This window comes from Pipistrellus kuhlii, unplaced genomic scaffold (assembly GCF_014108245.1).
Source record: "Pipistrellus kuhlii isolate mPipKuh1 unplaced genomic scaffold, mPipKuh1.p scaffold_m20_p_3, whole genome shotgun sequence".
Taxonomy (NCBI): domain Eukaryota; kingdom Metazoa; phylum Chordata; class Mammalia; order Chiroptera; family Vespertilionidae; genus Pipistrellus; species Pipistrellus kuhlii.
Genome location: NW_023425529.1, coordinates 90,683,126 through 90,699,349, shown reverse-complemented (window position 1 = coordinate 90,699,349; position 16,224 = coordinate 90,683,126). Strand labels below are relative to the sequence as shown.

The window sequence follows — 16,224 nt, the reverse complement described above, 5'->3', positions numbered from 1 at the left end:
TAAGGAATTCTTGGGATAAAATACAAAGAAAGGAAAAACACAGATAAAGAAGAAAAAAGATGCAGGAGAGGTCTCAGAGAAAGCAGAAATGGGGAGAGGCTTGGAGATTTTACTTTATGGTTCTGATATCATGGTAGTCTGGGATTCATGGCACCAATAAAGGCCAGAATGTCAGAAGGGAGCAGGACATCATGGCAGCCTGTCATTTTTTTTTCTTTATTGATTAAGATATTACATATGTGTCCTTATCCAAGATCTTTACAATACCAGCGTGAAAAGGTTGAGTACATTAAGGTTGAAAAGAAGAAAGGATGAAGTGGGGGGGGGGCGAGGGGGAGAGGGGAAGAGAGAGAGAGAGAGAGAGAGAGAGAGAGAGAGAGAGATATGCTTGGAAGAGAAAATAGTATAAACCCAGAACTAAACAGCAATCACTTCTTAAATGAGAAGTTATCTGGCTCCCAAGAGAGCCCAACTGTTTTACCAGAGGTGAGCATGGTACCTTGAACAAGGAAGAGAACACGTGAAACGTGTACACAGCACAGGAGCCATCGGAGTCGCACATGAGCTGGTTGATGTGGCTGCGCCAGGCTTCCTCTGCATCGTCACAGGCTGCAGGCTGAAACGCAGCAAGGATGGCCGAGAAGAAGGGTGAGGGTGGGGGAGAGTCTCTCCTGTCACCTTCTCCAAAGCTGGAAGAAATGACAACTGTGTCAAGAAGTGATGTCATTCCTTACAGTGTGGTGTAAGTGCTACTCCTGAGTCAGCCTCATGAGGGGTCCTACTCTGTCCATTCCTCTGTTTGAGGCATGCTCTGGGAATTTTGCTTTCATTCAAAGGTTTCTAAGATTCCAGAAAATAGAATTTTCACTTCTAGAATTTCTGTGATTCTTCCAATTCTGATTCCTTTCTACAGACTTGGTTCCTCTTTTAGCCTTCAGCAATTCTCTCTGACGTGTCTAGATGGCCACTCTCAAGACACAGTAACATGCTTTTCTGTGCCCTTTCAGTTCTTGGCATTTTTCATTGTGAAAGATTAGAACAAAATTTTTGAATCTTTTGCATAATGCATAAATACTCAGAAGAAAAGCGGAAGGAGGAAAGGAAAGAGGAACGCAGAGAGAAACAAAGAAAGGAGAGATTATGAACAAAGGTTAAAAGGCAGATCTTCCTCTGGTCATTGCTGTAAGCTCTTTGGTGAGGAGATACTGCCAATGTAACAGGGGCCCTTTGTCTAGCCATATCAGAAGATTTTACTTATTTTCAATGTTCAGAGGAGTGATTTTAGAGTTCTGATTTTCTTCTCCTGAAGTAAGCCTGTAGCTTGTGATTTAGTCTAGATGCCACATTAGGGTTTATATCTCTATTCCTTTTTAATTTTTTTCCTATTTGTATTCGCTGACTATATCTCACTCGTTTCAGAAATAAGAGGCTAGAAGCCATCCGCTTGAAAAAGCGTAGGTATTTAGCTTATAAAGAGCCTCTTGTTCTGGTGTTTCAACTCAAAATGGAAAGAACTCATTTCTGAGACTTGTCAATTTTTCTTATTTTCAAAGCTCACAAAGACCATGTCCTCATTGGCTTTTTGTTACTATGTGGCTTTATAAGAACCTTTTTGGTTCCACATAGGCCCGACTGGAGATGGATGATTCCAAATCACTAGGAGCCCTCTAGATTATGTGTCAGTTTGGACTCCTTCATTAGGAGGTCCCTGCAGCGTGAGTATGGCATTCAACTTGAGTCAGAGTAAGTGCATTCCCACGGGCCACCACGCATACTGGCACCACGCACTTCTGCCAAGGGCTTCTTTACCTTGCCAGAGTGAACTGGTCCAGGGCTTGGTTGCTTTTTTCTTCTGCCTCAGTCATATCCAGACTAAAGCTATCACTACATTCAAAAGTTGCTGGGAGTTCATTGATGGAAGTAGAAAGATCATCTTCATGTATGGTGGTCTCCTCCTCCTCCTGTACAGCTTCAGTCTGGAAAATGAAGAGAGAAAAGACCCCACAATATATAAGATACGTGGGAAAGTCTGTTCAACTGAAGGAAAAGAGGCTGAAATCCTGACAGGGACAGAAGTTGGGGGCATTTGTTTTCTAGTTATAATGTCATCATTTCTATAAGCAGACTCAGGAACTATCTGAAGTACTATTCTTTTTTTTTACTTTTCATGCTTCACAATGGTTTTCAAAGAGGCTCTTGGGAGGTTACCACATTTGACTATGATTATGGAATATGGAGGCTAAATTGGAAAGACCACAGTTCCCCTGTTCTGACCTCCACATTTGATGAGGAAATTATGTCCCATGTGAGAAAGGCCTTGCCTAGTATCTCATTAGAGCTGGAGCTGGGGTTAGAAATACCACCAATGGATTTGGAATGCTTTCCATTGAACAACCCCAGCCTATTCAGATATAACTTTCCAACACAGAATTCCTCACCTGTGGAAATTAGAATTTAAAACCCTCAGTTACAGTATAGTAGATGTCCAAGAAATGTATCCAGTGTGCATCAATGCTCCATAGTGATCACACTGACAGACCTTTCCACACTGAAAACCCTCTGAGATCCACTGATGTATGAGGGGTTGTTTCCTCATTACTATAAAATGTAGAATGAGCAGCAAAATGAAAGGGCTGCAGGACAGATAGTACTGGGATCAGGGAGGGACAGGAGGAATCATAACAACTAAAATAAAAATAAAAAAAGCTGTAGAATTGACTTTTCTTTATGAGAGTAAGGAAGACAACTGGATTACAGACTAGAAGAGAAATTACACATACATGCTTCAGTGAATCATGTTTTCTTAAAACAAACACAAAATCAGGGCAAAATAGAAATGTCTATAAATTAGAACATTATCACAGACATCTTGCCACCAATTTAGTATTTTTAATGAGGATTAATAGGGAAATTAAAAGGGGTGTTTAAAGATGTGTTAGGGAATTAGCAATGTCTCATATCTTTAAAAGAACTGCTCATATATATTGGATTTTGGAGGCTTATCCATATCTGTTTCTTGCTGCTTTTTAAAACTGGAGTGGTGCCAATGAGACTGGCTATGGGTGACTGGTCTGGGTTATTAGTGTACATAAACTTAATCTATTAGGGGACACATGAGTTCTTATAAAAATATCTTTTATTTTCTCTTTGTAACATCATAGATATATAAAACATAGCAGAAACCATATTATGTTAAACAAAGATAGCTTTTCAGAAATTAAATTCAAATCTTTTCTTGATAGAATTAGATGATATCTGTGTGTCCATAAAAATATTATTTAGATAATGCTTTTTATGAGCAATCTATATAACTTAGCATTAAAGATAGAAAAATGCTTATTCTAAGAATGAGAAATATCAAGTGCTAATAACTTCACACATATTTTGTGATGTACTTTCCATGAAGTTTAATTTCTTAATTTTAGAATTCTGGAGTATTAATCTCAGATACATTTTCTTTCTGGCCCCCTGTTGGCTAAAAAATGGCTCTACTAACTCTAAGAATCATTGATCATATAGTCCTTTTGCAATGGGGCAATCTTAGAAAAAACTTTTTCTTTAAGCTTCAATATTTTTAGGTGATGCAATTTGGTTGGTTGTTCTTGGTTTAAAGTATGTAAGATTTTCCTAGATCTCAGATCTATTTTTAGTGAGCCATAAAAGAATACAGAATATTTCCCCCCATTATAACTTTTTTTCCATTAGAACTATTAGGAAGAATGTACTTTTATAATTTTTTTTAATTTTTATTTTCAAACATATTATTATGACCAATCTTAAGATAAAGACAACTTTCTCTTAACAAGAATAGGTTATCTTGGTATGTCTAATATGAGAAAACAAAATTCTAATCTAAAGAGTATATACAGAATGTCTCACAAATATATATATACACAACCACACTTTAACAGCTAATAGATCAATTTTTAAAATGAAATGTATTTTAAAAAACTGCCTTTATAATTATTCAAAGTGTGTGTACATTTTTTGGGGGATACCCTATACAATGTGGGGATTAGTTTTATGGAGAGGATATTTTCTGGAAATTTTGATAAATAAGCTTTAAATTAAATATACATTGTTATGTTTTTCTTTTAAGCTGACCATTTAAATAAGAAAATGGTATTCATTACTTACTTTTCTCCTCAGAGAGCCTGGCTATGGCTGCTTGGGTGAAGCTGTTTTGTTCATAATACTGAAAATTCTGATAGTATGCCAAAAGGCGAGGCTTGAATCAATGTACAAATTGTGTAATTGGTTCCTACATAGTAAAAAATTTCCTCCAATACATGCACACACCCACACTTCAACAGCACATTGTTTTATAAAAGTCATGACAAAAAACAGAAGTTTCCCAATCACAGCGATCTCAGACATAGGTATACCAGTTAGTTCTGCCATTAATTAATCAGCTGTGTTCATGCTGAATGGAAAATGCAGACTGTTTCATTTTTAGAAGACCTATGAAATCTCTTACAACCAACAAGAAGTGGCTGCTCAAGTTAGGAGGATAAAACAACTTAAAATATAGGCTTAGGTGCACAAACTCAATTACATAAAAAAAGGAAGAAAGAAAAAGATGAAGGTAGACCCTCTACTTGCAACCCACTAAGAATTCTCAGAAAATTGAAAGGACTTTTTCTTTAAGAAAATTATAATCATAATTGCCAAAATCTCTTCACCTTGGAAACCTCAGAAATCTGAAGACTATTCATCTCAGGCAAAGAAGAGTCAAAGCTAGCCATTCTAGTGCTAAAGGAATGAGAGTCAGCGGGGGTCATTTCACAGGCTGATGTGAATGATTCCACAGGGTTGACCTCCTCAGAAGGGGAGAGATTCATGATCTGTTGACAAAGCAAAGGAAAGAAAAATACAGTGTGATGTTTCCACAAAAACTCTAATTCTTCTTTCCATAGGAGTATATACCACTGTATGAGCAAGCTAGTTGTTGGTTGATAGGTCCTGTTTAATGTACATAGTTCACTGTTATTAGAACTTAAAAATGGGAGCTAGCAACCTGGTGTGATGGCATAGCACTCTTAACACACAAGTACCCACATTTATAGATAACAACATCAAAATGTCTATCTGTCATAGTTCCTAAAACTTCAGATATTTGAAGAATTTTTAAAAGGTTTCAGAATAATGCAAGTTATTTGGGGAAAATCTAGGTCCTAAAAGATCTGATGGCATCCAGAGATTGTTAATAGTATAATATAACAAATACCCCAGCATTTGCTTCTGTGTACAACTTATCGAGAAGAGGCCACTGAGACTCAGTTTGACATCATATGATGGTTCACGTTTTAGTTTAGCAGCTCTGGAAGTTTCTTTAACTGCAACTGGAAATTGCTACTGCTTTAGTTCCGAAAACAAGTCTGCCAGTGTCTATAGTGGGAGGGCTTTACTTACGAGGTCTGAGTGCTCTAGGATTTGGCTGGTGGCCAGGTCCTCCTCCTCAGAAGATTCATCAGAGTCCTCGTGGTTCATTTTGTTTAGGCTGGGAGAACTGCCTGAAAGCTGGTGCTCCTCCAGAAGCTGCATGTCACACTTGTCCAGACTGTCCAGAGATCGTCTGCGTACTCCCCAGTTAAAGTTGTCCATACTCTCACCCTGAAATCAGACCATAAGCTATTTTTTAATGCCTACGTTTACTCACATCTTCACATATTCAGTTAGTCATGACTTAGAAATAATATTTGCATTATGAACTCTCAAGCCCTCATATCCTTTGCTACCAAACATTTGGTGACATGATGAGAAAAGCATACTGTTTTCACTGTCATGTATATTGCATCATAGGTAGACTGATCACATACTTTTGTATGGTGTGGTGGGTAATGTTATGTTTTTGTAAAACTTGATTGGGGTACACTTCATAGATGATCTATTTCTAAAAATCTGTAATAAAGACACCATTAATAGTAAAATAACTTCAAAAGGGATGTGCCCCCAACCCTACTTTAGTACTGTTTTCAGAAGGAGCAAAAGTAGGAGCTATGCTTTTAGCATATTCCACATACTCCAGGTACCAAGGAGAAGAGCATTAGGCAAACATTTCAGCATTTTTCACAGATAAAATGCAGTTAAGAAGATGGGAGAGCAGCTAGGAAATCTGTCCAGTCATGCAGGATGCAGAGGCCACAGCAGCAGGGCTTAACTTTTGCTTCTGGATCGTTTAAAAAAACTGTCCCAACACAGAAAGTAGTTGTTTTCCTGGACCTGAAATGACTGACTGACTACTAAGCATTATTGATGGCCTGTACATTAAAAAAGTTTTTTTTTTTCAATTTCAGTTGACATTCAATATTATTTTGTATTAGTTTCAGGTGCACAGCATAGTGGTTAGACAATCATATGCTTTATTAAGTGATTCCTCAATATTTTCAGTACCCACCTGGCACCATACATAGTTATTACAATGTTATTGACTATATTTCCTATGCTGTACTTTATATCCCTGTGCCTATTTTGTAACTGCCAATTTGAACTTCTTAATCCCTTTATCTTTTTCATTTGCCCACTTCTCATCTGGCAATCCTCAATTTGTTCTCATATCTGAGTCTGTTTGTTCATTTATTTTGTTTCTTAGATTCAACATCTAAATAAGATCATATGATATTTTTACTTTTTTATTCTTATTTTTAAAAAATATGCTTCTATTGAATTTTAGAGAGAGAGGAAAAGAGAAGGTGAGAGAGACAAACATAAATGATGAGAGAATCATTGATTGGCTGCCTCCTGCACACCCCACTCTAGGGATTGAGCCTGCAATCCAGACATATGCCCTGACCGGGATTGAACCATAACTGCCTGGCTCATAGGCCAATGCTGAATCACTGAGCCATGCCAGCTGGGTGAAATCATATGGTATTTGATTTATTTTTCTGTCTGACTTATTTCACTTAGCATAATACCCCCTAGGTCCATCTATGGTGTTGCAAATGTAAGATTTCGTTGTGTCTTTTTAGTAAAATTTCATTACATAAATGTACCACATTTTCTTTTTCTTTTCATGATTTATTGTTATATTAATTTTACTTTTGATTAGGCGATAAGAACCCATGATCCCACCTCCCCAAATAAAAGCCATATCCTTGATAATGACCTTTATCTAACTATATGGTTATTTTCACCCCATTCCATCCTCTGCACCCCTTCTTAACCAGGGACTTAACCTAGGACCAATGTTCATCATTCCATTGCTTGATTTTCTTTCATTTCTTAAATTTGTGTATTTTTACAAAGCATATATATATATTTTTCTATGCATATACATAATTCTTCTTCAAAAGAAAGTGAAATCATGCAAAATATGTTTTTTTATGAATAAAAAGTATAACTTTTTAAAAAAATTTTTTCTGTTTTATTTAGTTTTCTGTTACATACATGCTATTATTTAGGACTACTTAACAGTGGCAATTAGTAATATTTAACTTTAGTATGAATTAAATAATATATGTAAGAAAATATTTTTAAAAAGTATAATCTCTTAAACACATCTCTTTCTCATTAAAAAGTCTCTGGAAATATAAAATGTAATGCTTGCATAATATTCCATATTTCAGTTGGACCATAATTTATTTATAATTTCCCCTTCCAGTTGGGCATTTAAAAAATTATTATTGTTGAAAGTATTACATAGGTTCTCTCCCTCCTACCCCTCCCCCTCCTTAACCTCTTCTAGCCTGCTCCCATTACCGCCGCCTTCCCCCAAGGCCCTCAACATCCCACTGTCTGTGTCCACAGGTTATGCATATATGCATACAAGATCATTGGTTGATCTCTTCCCACCCACCCTCCACTGCCTTCCCTCTGAGGTTCAACAGTCCGTTTATGCTTCCATGACTCTGGGTCTATTATTATAATCAGTTTATTTGGTTCATTAGATTCCACATTTGAATGAGACCATGTGATACTTTTCTTTCTCTGACTAGCTTATTTTGCTGGGCATAATATTCTCCAGGTCCATCCATGCTGTTGCAAATGGTAAGAGTTCTTTCTTTTTTTATTGACATGTAGTATTCCATTATATAAATGTACCATAGGTTTTTTTTTATTCACTCATCTACTGATTAGGCTGTTTCCAAGTCTTAGCTATTGTAAATTGTGTTGCTATGAACACAGGATTGCATATATACTTTCTGATGAGTATTTCTGGTTTCTTAGGATATATTCCTAGAAGTGGGATTACTGGGTCAAATGGGAGTTCCATTATTAATTTTTTTGAGGAAACTCTATACTGTTTTCCACAGTGGCCACCCAGTCTGCATTCCCACCAGCAGTGTCCTAGGGTTCCCTTTTCTCCACATCCTCACAGCACTTGTTGGTTTATTTGTTGATGACAGCCATTCTGACAGGTATTAGGTGATATATCATTGTTTTGATTTGCATTTCTTGGATGGGTAGTGAGTTTGAGCATTTTTTCATATGTCACTTGGCTTTCTGTATGCCCACTTGTAGAAGTGTCTATTTAGGTCCTTTGCTCATTTTTTTTTATTGGATTGTTTGTCTTCGTTTTGTTAAGTTGTATGAGTTCCCTATATATTTTAGAGATTAATCCCTTCAGACGTATCATTGACAAATATGTTCCCCCATGCAGTGGGCTCTCTTATTATTTTGATGATGGTTTATTTTGCAGTTCAGAAGCTTTTTATTTTCATGAAGTCCCGTTTATTTATTTTCTCCTTAGTTCCCATTGTCCTAGGAGATATATTGGTAAATATATTGCTATGAGTGATGCCTGAGATTGTGAAGCCTATAGTTTCTTCTAGGACTTTAATGATTTCACATCCTAAATTTAAGTCTTTTATCCATTTTGAGTTTATTCTTGTGTATGGTGTAAGTTGGAGGTCTAGTTTCATTTTTTGGGCATGCATTTGTCCAATTTTCCCAACACCATTTATTGAAGAGACTGTCTCCAATGTATGCTCTTGCCTCCTTTGTCAAATATTAAATGAGCATAGTGACTTGGGTCCTTTGTTCCTTTCCATTGATCTATCTGTCTGTTCTTGTGCCAATACCAGGCTGTTTTGAGTAGAATGGCTTTGTAGTATAATTTGATATCTGGTATTGTGATTCCTCCAACTTGGCTCTTCATTTTCAAGATTGCTGCAGCTATTTGGAGTCTCTTTTGGTTCCATATAAATTTTTGTAGTATTTGTTCTAGGTCTGAAATATGTACTTAGTATTTTAATAGGGATTGAATTGAATCTATAGATTGCTTTGGGTGGTATGGACATTTTAATGATGTCAATTCTACCAATGCATAAACATGGCATATTCTTCCATTTGTTTATATTTCCTCTATATCTTTTTTTTAAAGTTCTGTAGTTTTCCAAGTACATGTTATTTACCTCCTTGGTTAAGTTTATTCTAAAATATCTCAAAAATTTCTTTTGTTGCAATGATAAATGGGATTGTTGTTTTAGTTCCTCTTTCTCAGAGTTCACTATTAGTATATAAAAATACTATAGATTTTTGGGTGTTAATTTTGTATCCTGCGATGTTTCTGAATTCATTTATTAAAGCTAGTAGTTTTTTGATGGAGTCTTTAAGGTTTTCATGTTATCTGTGAATAGTGAGAGTTTTACTTCCTCCCTTCCAATTTGGATGCCTTTTATTTCTTCTTCTTGTCTGATCACTATAGCTAGGACTTCCAGTTGAATAAGAGTGGTAAAAGAAGGCACACCTGTCTTGTTCCTGTTCTTAGGGAAAATGGTTTTAGTTTTTTCCCATTGAATATTTAGTTGCATGTAGTTGATTGTTTTGAACATTTTTATTGTAGCTGATTTCTAATTTCTTGCCATTGTGGCCCAAGAAGATGCTTGATATGATTTCAATCTTCTTAAATTTGTAGAGTGTTAGCTTGTGCACTAACATGTGGTCTATCTTTGAAAATGTCCTATGTGTACTTGAGAAGAATGTATATTCCGTAGCTTTGGAGTGAAATGTTCTGAAGATATCAATTACATCTGTTCTAGAGTGTCCTTTAGGATTGCTGTTTCCTTGTTGATTTTTTGTCTAAAAGATTTATTCAGTGATATCAGTGGGGTATTAAAGTCCCCTACTATGATTGTATTGCTGTCAATCTCCCCCTTAATATCATCCAGAATTTTTTTAAAATTATATATTTAGGTGTTCCTATATTGGGTGCATATATGTTTCTCAGGGCCATAGTCTCTTATTCATCGATCCCTTTATTATTGTGAAGTGACCTTCTTTATCTCTTATTATGGCTTTCATTTTGAAGTCTATTTTGTCAGATATAAGTATTTCTACCCCAGCTTTTTTTTTCCATTTTCATTTGACTGAAAAATTTCCCCTCATTCCTTTACTTACAATCTGTGAGTCCTTTGTTCTAAGGTGGGTTTCTTGTAGAGAGCATGTTTATGGGTCATGTTTTCTTATCCATTAGGCTACCCTATATCTTTTGATTAAAGTATTTAATCCATTTATATTTAATAATATTTATAGGTACTTGTTTTGCCATTTTTATTCTTTATGCCTGTCTTCCTTCTTCTTTCTCTATTCCCCCTCCCTCCCTTTTTTTAATTTTTTATACCAGTCCCTTTACCATTTCATTTCTTGCTTTGCTGACTTGATGGTAATAAGCTCCCATAACCTTGTCTGTTTTTTTTGTTTTTGTTTTTGTTTTTGTTTTTGTTTTTGTTTTGCCTGTGAAGCTCCTGATTTCACCTTCAACTTTGAATGATAGCCTTGCTGGATAGAGTATTCTTAGATTCAGGTCCTTTCCTTGCATCACTCTGTATATTTCATTCCATTCCCTATTGGCCTGATGTGTTTCAATTGAGAAAACAGTTGATAGGCTACTGGGAGATCCATTATAGTTAACTTTCTGTCTCTCTCTGGCCACCTTTAAGATCCTTATTTTGTCATTGGTGTTTGCCAATTTAATTATGATGTATCTTAGTGTGGGCCTTTTAGGGTTCATCTTGCTTGGGATTTTGTGTGCTTCTTGGACTTGTGGATTTTTTTTCTCCCCCAAATCAAGGAAAATTTCTGTCATTATTTCTTCAAACAGATTTTATATTCCTTGCTCAACTTCCTCTTCTTCTGGCACCCCTATTATGTAGATGTTGTTTCATTTCATGTTGTCCCACAGCTTCCTTAGACTCTCCGCCTGCTTTTTAATTATTTTTGTTGTTGTTGCTGCTCTGCCTAGCTGCTTTTTCTGCCTTTTCTTTTATCTCATTGATTTGATCTTCAGCTTCTTTTAATCTACTGCTGAAAACTCCCAGGGTGTTCTCTATTGCAACTATGTCATTCTTCATTCCTCTTGATTCTTATACTTGTTGGTGAATTTCTCATTCAGTTGTTTGAGCATCCTTATAATTATTACTATGAATTCTTTCTCTGACAAATTGCTCAGCTTAATTTAATTTAATTAATTTCATTTCATCATCCCTTTTCTGGTGATTCCTCCTTTTCTTTTATTTGGGGGTTGTTTATTTATCTTCCCATTTTTTTGTTCCTTTGTAATTGTTTCTATGTATTAAATCAAACTGCTATATGACCCAGCTTTTTTGAATTGGTCTTATGTAGTAGATGTTTTGTGGGACCCATGGTACAGTCTTTTAGGTCTCCTGGGATGGGTGTTCAAGGGATACTCCGTCCTTGAGATATTTGGGTTCTCCTAACGTAGTTGGGTTTTGAATGTTATTGTCCTTTTCATGGACAGAGATTCCTCTCAGGATATCTGATTATTTGGTTTGCTCCCTAACACGTCATGCCAGCTGTTTTGAGGTGCTGAGTGAACAGCCAAAATACAACACAAGACATGACACAGAAGGATCAGAACACAAATGTACACAAGACAGCTGTAATTCCAATAAAAGTGACTATCAGAGAAATGAAATTAGGAAAGAGAAAAGAGAGCAAGAATGAATATAAGAAATAAAAAAGAAGAAAGGAAGGAAGGAAGAAAGAAAGAAGAAAAATGGGGAGAAAACACAACAAAACAAATAAAAAAGCACAAAGAAAAACCCCCCAGGAAAAAGGGTGGGGTAGATGCAGAGCTTAAATAAAGAAAATAAGGTTAAGGAATTGGAGGAATAGGGGAAGGACCATGGTTTAGAGTAGAGGAGGGAGGGGAAAAATATGAAGACAAGAAGAAAAAATAAAAAAAAAGATTTATTTTTGGAAAGTAGAATAGAGGAGAAAGCAGATAGGCCTAAATTTAGGCAGTGAAACAACTTAAAAAATTAGGAGAAGAGCAAGAGAAGAGAGAAAAAAGTTAAAAAAAAATTGAGTAATGAACAAAAAATAAGAGAAGAGAAAATAGAGTAGGAGCAGAGAAGAGGACATTAGATATATGAATAAACCAACAGAGGCTTGAATAATAACATCAATAAAGCAGATTGAGAAGGTAAGTTTTAAAAAAGGGGAAGAAGAAAGGGGAAAAACTAAAATGAGGAAAGGAGAAGCAAAATAGGAGGAAAAAAAGAAAAGAGAGGAAGAAAAAGGTTCAAAGAAAATAATAATAAAAAATAAAAAAGTTAAGTGTTGTTCACTTCAGTCAAGTTTTAATGCCCCATGGGAGCGGGTTTAGGGCTCTTTTCTTCTGTTCTGTCTGCCAATTCTGGTACTTCGGTGATAACCACTGTCAGGGGCCCCTTGGGAAGGACTCCAGTGCTGGGCCATGTCCGATGCTGCCTGTTATGGGCCTGGGCTAACTGTTAGACACTACCTAGCAATCCTTACTTAATGCTGAGCTTGGATTTGCATGGGAGGGGCTACACTGCAAACAAAGGCCAGCTGCTATAAAAGACCTCAAGCACACCAAGACCTGCTGCTACTAGGAAAAGACCTATGGCACACCAAGACCTGCTGCCACTTGTTGGCGACCTGTAATGCTCAACCGCTTAAAGAGCCCTGGGTGGCCGAAACCGGTTTGGCTCAATGGATAGAGCATCGGCCTGTGGACTGAAAGGTCCCAGGTTCCATTCCAGTCAAGGGCATGTACCATGGTTGCAGGCGCATCCCCAGTGGGGGTTGTGCAAGAGGTGGCTGATCGATGATTCTCTCTCACCGATGTTTCTAACTAACTATCCCTCTCTCTTCCTCTCTGTAAAAAATCAATAAAATATATTTTTTTAAAAAGAGCCCTGGGTGGCATGCGAATTGGTTGAGGCACCACCTGGGTTAAGGGCAAAGCAAGTTTTAAAGAAAGCTGTGAGTTATATCTCAGGCTTTATTTACAAACCATATGTTATTAAGTATGTTTATTTGATCAACATAAAATGTTTTTGTAGAAATTTTGTGAACTTACATTCTCTCTCTCTCTCTTTACTTTTTATTGATTTATTGGGGTGATACACTGATTAATAAAATTATATAAGCTTCAGGTATACAATTCTATAATAAATCATCTGTATATTGTATTGTGTGTTCACAATATTTTTCTCTCAAAATAGGAATAAAAGAAGGGAAATATTATATCTTATTGGTAAGCAAGGTTTAACAAAAATAAATAGGTAATCTGAATAACATATAATATAGAATCCTTCCATTTATGAGTCATTTAAAGCACTGTTTGATGGCTCACCATTAACTTTTTATGGGGAGAGTTCAGTTAATAAAAAAATGTAATGTGAGAGATGCAAATTATTGTTAAAATCAGTGAGCATTACATTGATTAATTTTCCTCTGGTTTAAGGGCTGTTTCTTCTTGCTCTTAATAACACAAAGCTTGACAGAATATCTCACAGATCTCTCATGATGCAGATGCTTAGGTATTCCAAAATCTGTTTTGGTGATTCATGGTAGAAGGCAACAGGTAAGAATCTTAAACACATTCTGGATATAATATACAAATTATCATTATTCAACCCCATTTATTATTGTTTTAGGACTATTTCATTATACAAAGAAATCAGATTCAGAATATGATTTCTATATTCTGTAGCTGGTATCTGCTGTTTTATCTATATCTGTACTTTTTATCCATATCTGCACTTTTTATCTATATCTGCTGTGACAAATTACCACCAAATAAAAATTTTTCCTGGTGCATATGCTATTGTGATGAAATTTAAAAATAGCCATTTTAGTGGGAAAAAAGTGGAAAGGCAAGAGTTCTGGATAAAAAAGAGAATGCAATATGTGAGTAAATAAAATTTTTTTAAAAAAAATGAGAATACTAGACAGAGGGGAAAAAAGAGGAAAGTGAAAATTACTGGGAGAAATATACAAATATAAATGTAAAATATAAATTCACAAAACTTATTCTATTGTACCAAATCAGTGGATATGTTCGATGAACTATTTCAGGGAACAATTCTGAAGGCATCCCTCACTGACCACGAGATAGAACCATAAGCTTGCACAGAAATATGAATGTCTAGATCCTAGATTACTACACTGGGCACAGACTGCTGTTACTGTTGATTAGTCAGACATATGGCAGTCAGATATCCCTCTCGCAATCTGGGACCGCTTGCCCTTACCGCTCTCCTGCCTGCCTGCTCGCCCTCACCATTTGCCTGCCTGCCTGCCTGCCCGCCCTTAACCACTCACCTGCCTGCCTGCTAGCTCCTAAATTCTTGCCTGCCTGTCTGCTCAGTGTGTGTCATAATGACTTGTCATTCCAATCATTCTAATCATTCTGCTGTAATGGTTGCTTAGGCTTTTATATAATAGATTAGAGCAATTGAGGAAAAAAAGACATCTTAAATCACACACCCATCAATGTGAATATGCATACAAACAGGCATACATATGCTGGAAGGGAGGAAGAAGCAACTCTGTTGTTATTAATCTGCATAAATGCAAAACATTGACTTGCGTATCTGAAAAAAGAGCATTCTCTTACCTGAAGCTCCTGGGCAGCAGATGGGGTGAACAGAGAAACAAATTAAAAGGTCTATTTAAAATGATGACACTAAGGATACTAAAGTCCTTTTCTCTTAGTTTTAACACAATGAACAGTGCTAACAATATATACTTCAGTAGATGCAACTTAAACAAAGGTAAATGTATATAAACCCAAAGAGAAAATCGGCATCAAACCAGAAATTCCAAACCTCATAGTGGTGAATAATGGAAGTGGAGCAATAAATCACAAGTACAATTTCTGAAACAGTTTTCCCCTTTAGTGGCCACTTTTTTGTCCTCAACACTTTTTGGGGAGTGGGGATGACTAAAGTATTTGTGAGAAAATTGTGAAATGTCATGGGAAAATGTATCAAGTCATCAACTGGAACAAAATGATGGTGTCACCTGATCCTGCTCACCAAGAGAAAGGTGTGTGTGATCATGGTCTCTTCACTGCTGATATGTAGTTAACAGCAAAGACCGCACCTTGCAAAGATTCTAAAAAGTTCAGGGCCGAACCCTTACCAATAGTAGGCAATAAATTCTGAGGTAATTTAATGAAAAGAAGTAGATATGACCAAAAAACTGTCTTTTTTATAACTGTGTTTTTATCTAGACGGTAAGTATGCTTAAGTTTCTCAGATGAGGAAAAACTAAAATTATTCACCAATGATAGTATAAAGGAATGGACATTGAGACACTGCTAGAAGCTTTATGTAGGTTACCTCACTAAATGCTCAGATCCACTTTATAGGCAGGTATTATTATACCCATTGAGTATCCGAGAAAGCCAAGAGAAACTGCATGCTTATGGTCATACAGTGAGGTCAGTGACAGAGCTGTAATTCAAATTAGGACCTTGCCTGGCTCCAAAGCCTATGCATTTTTACGCTACCCCTCAGAAGCGTGATAGCATCCCTTATTGTATCTTACTGAGATGTAGTAAAACTTTCTCATATGGTTTATTTTATTTGGGTACATATATACTTTCATACTCTTGAGTGTCTATGAAATCTTAATTATATAAGATAAAGTCATCACTGTGATGCTGTGATGTAGTTCTTGTTGGCTAGGACAATAGAGAGAACACCAGTAGTATTCATTACTTATTGTCCCTGACAAACATTAGTGTCATAGTTATTTTCAAGTGATGGGCATCTCAGTTTTTTTTTTCCTCCTTTATTTTGATAGAAATTAAATTTGTTAGTTATTCTAAGACTGTGTCTGATTCTCCTGCTAAGTCATATTACATAACATGCTTTTCTTTTATCAACTTTAGAAAATGATGTGTATCTTGCAAGGTCAATTTTTCCTTCTTTAGTTTTATTTTCAGAGTGAAGAGGGTGCCTGAGCTTGAATTCTAGCCTAGGAGGGAAGATGGGGTTAGCT

At 36.2% G+C, this 16,224-nt stretch overlaps 1 protein-coding gene across 11 annotated transcripts in view; it reads right to left on the bottom strand.

Moving 5' to 3' along the window:
- Nucleotides 1-16,224, bottom strand: part of FRY (FRY microtubule binding protein) — a 459,465-nt gene that overhangs the window by 42,128 nt on the left and 401,113 nt on the right. For 8 of the 11 annotated variants that reach the window (XM_036454766.2, XM_045588489.1, XM_045588490.1 and 5 more), the window contains 5 exons: nt 14,834-14,842; nt 5,413-5,613; nt 4,683-4,844; nt 1,810-1,976; nt 500-689 (listed from right to left, as the gene is read on the bottom strand). In XM_036454766.2, the coding sequence (XP_036310659.1) occupies nt 500-689; nt 1,810-1,976; nt 4,683-4,844; nt 5,413-5,613; nt 14,834-14,842 (729 nt within the window). The remainder of the gene's footprint in view (nt 1-499; nt 690-1,809; nt 1,977-4,682; nt 4,845-5,412; nt 5,614-14,833; nt 14,843-16,224) is intronic. The other 3 variants (XM_036454760.2, XM_036454764.2, XM_036454765.2) reach the window with 2 other exon arrangements.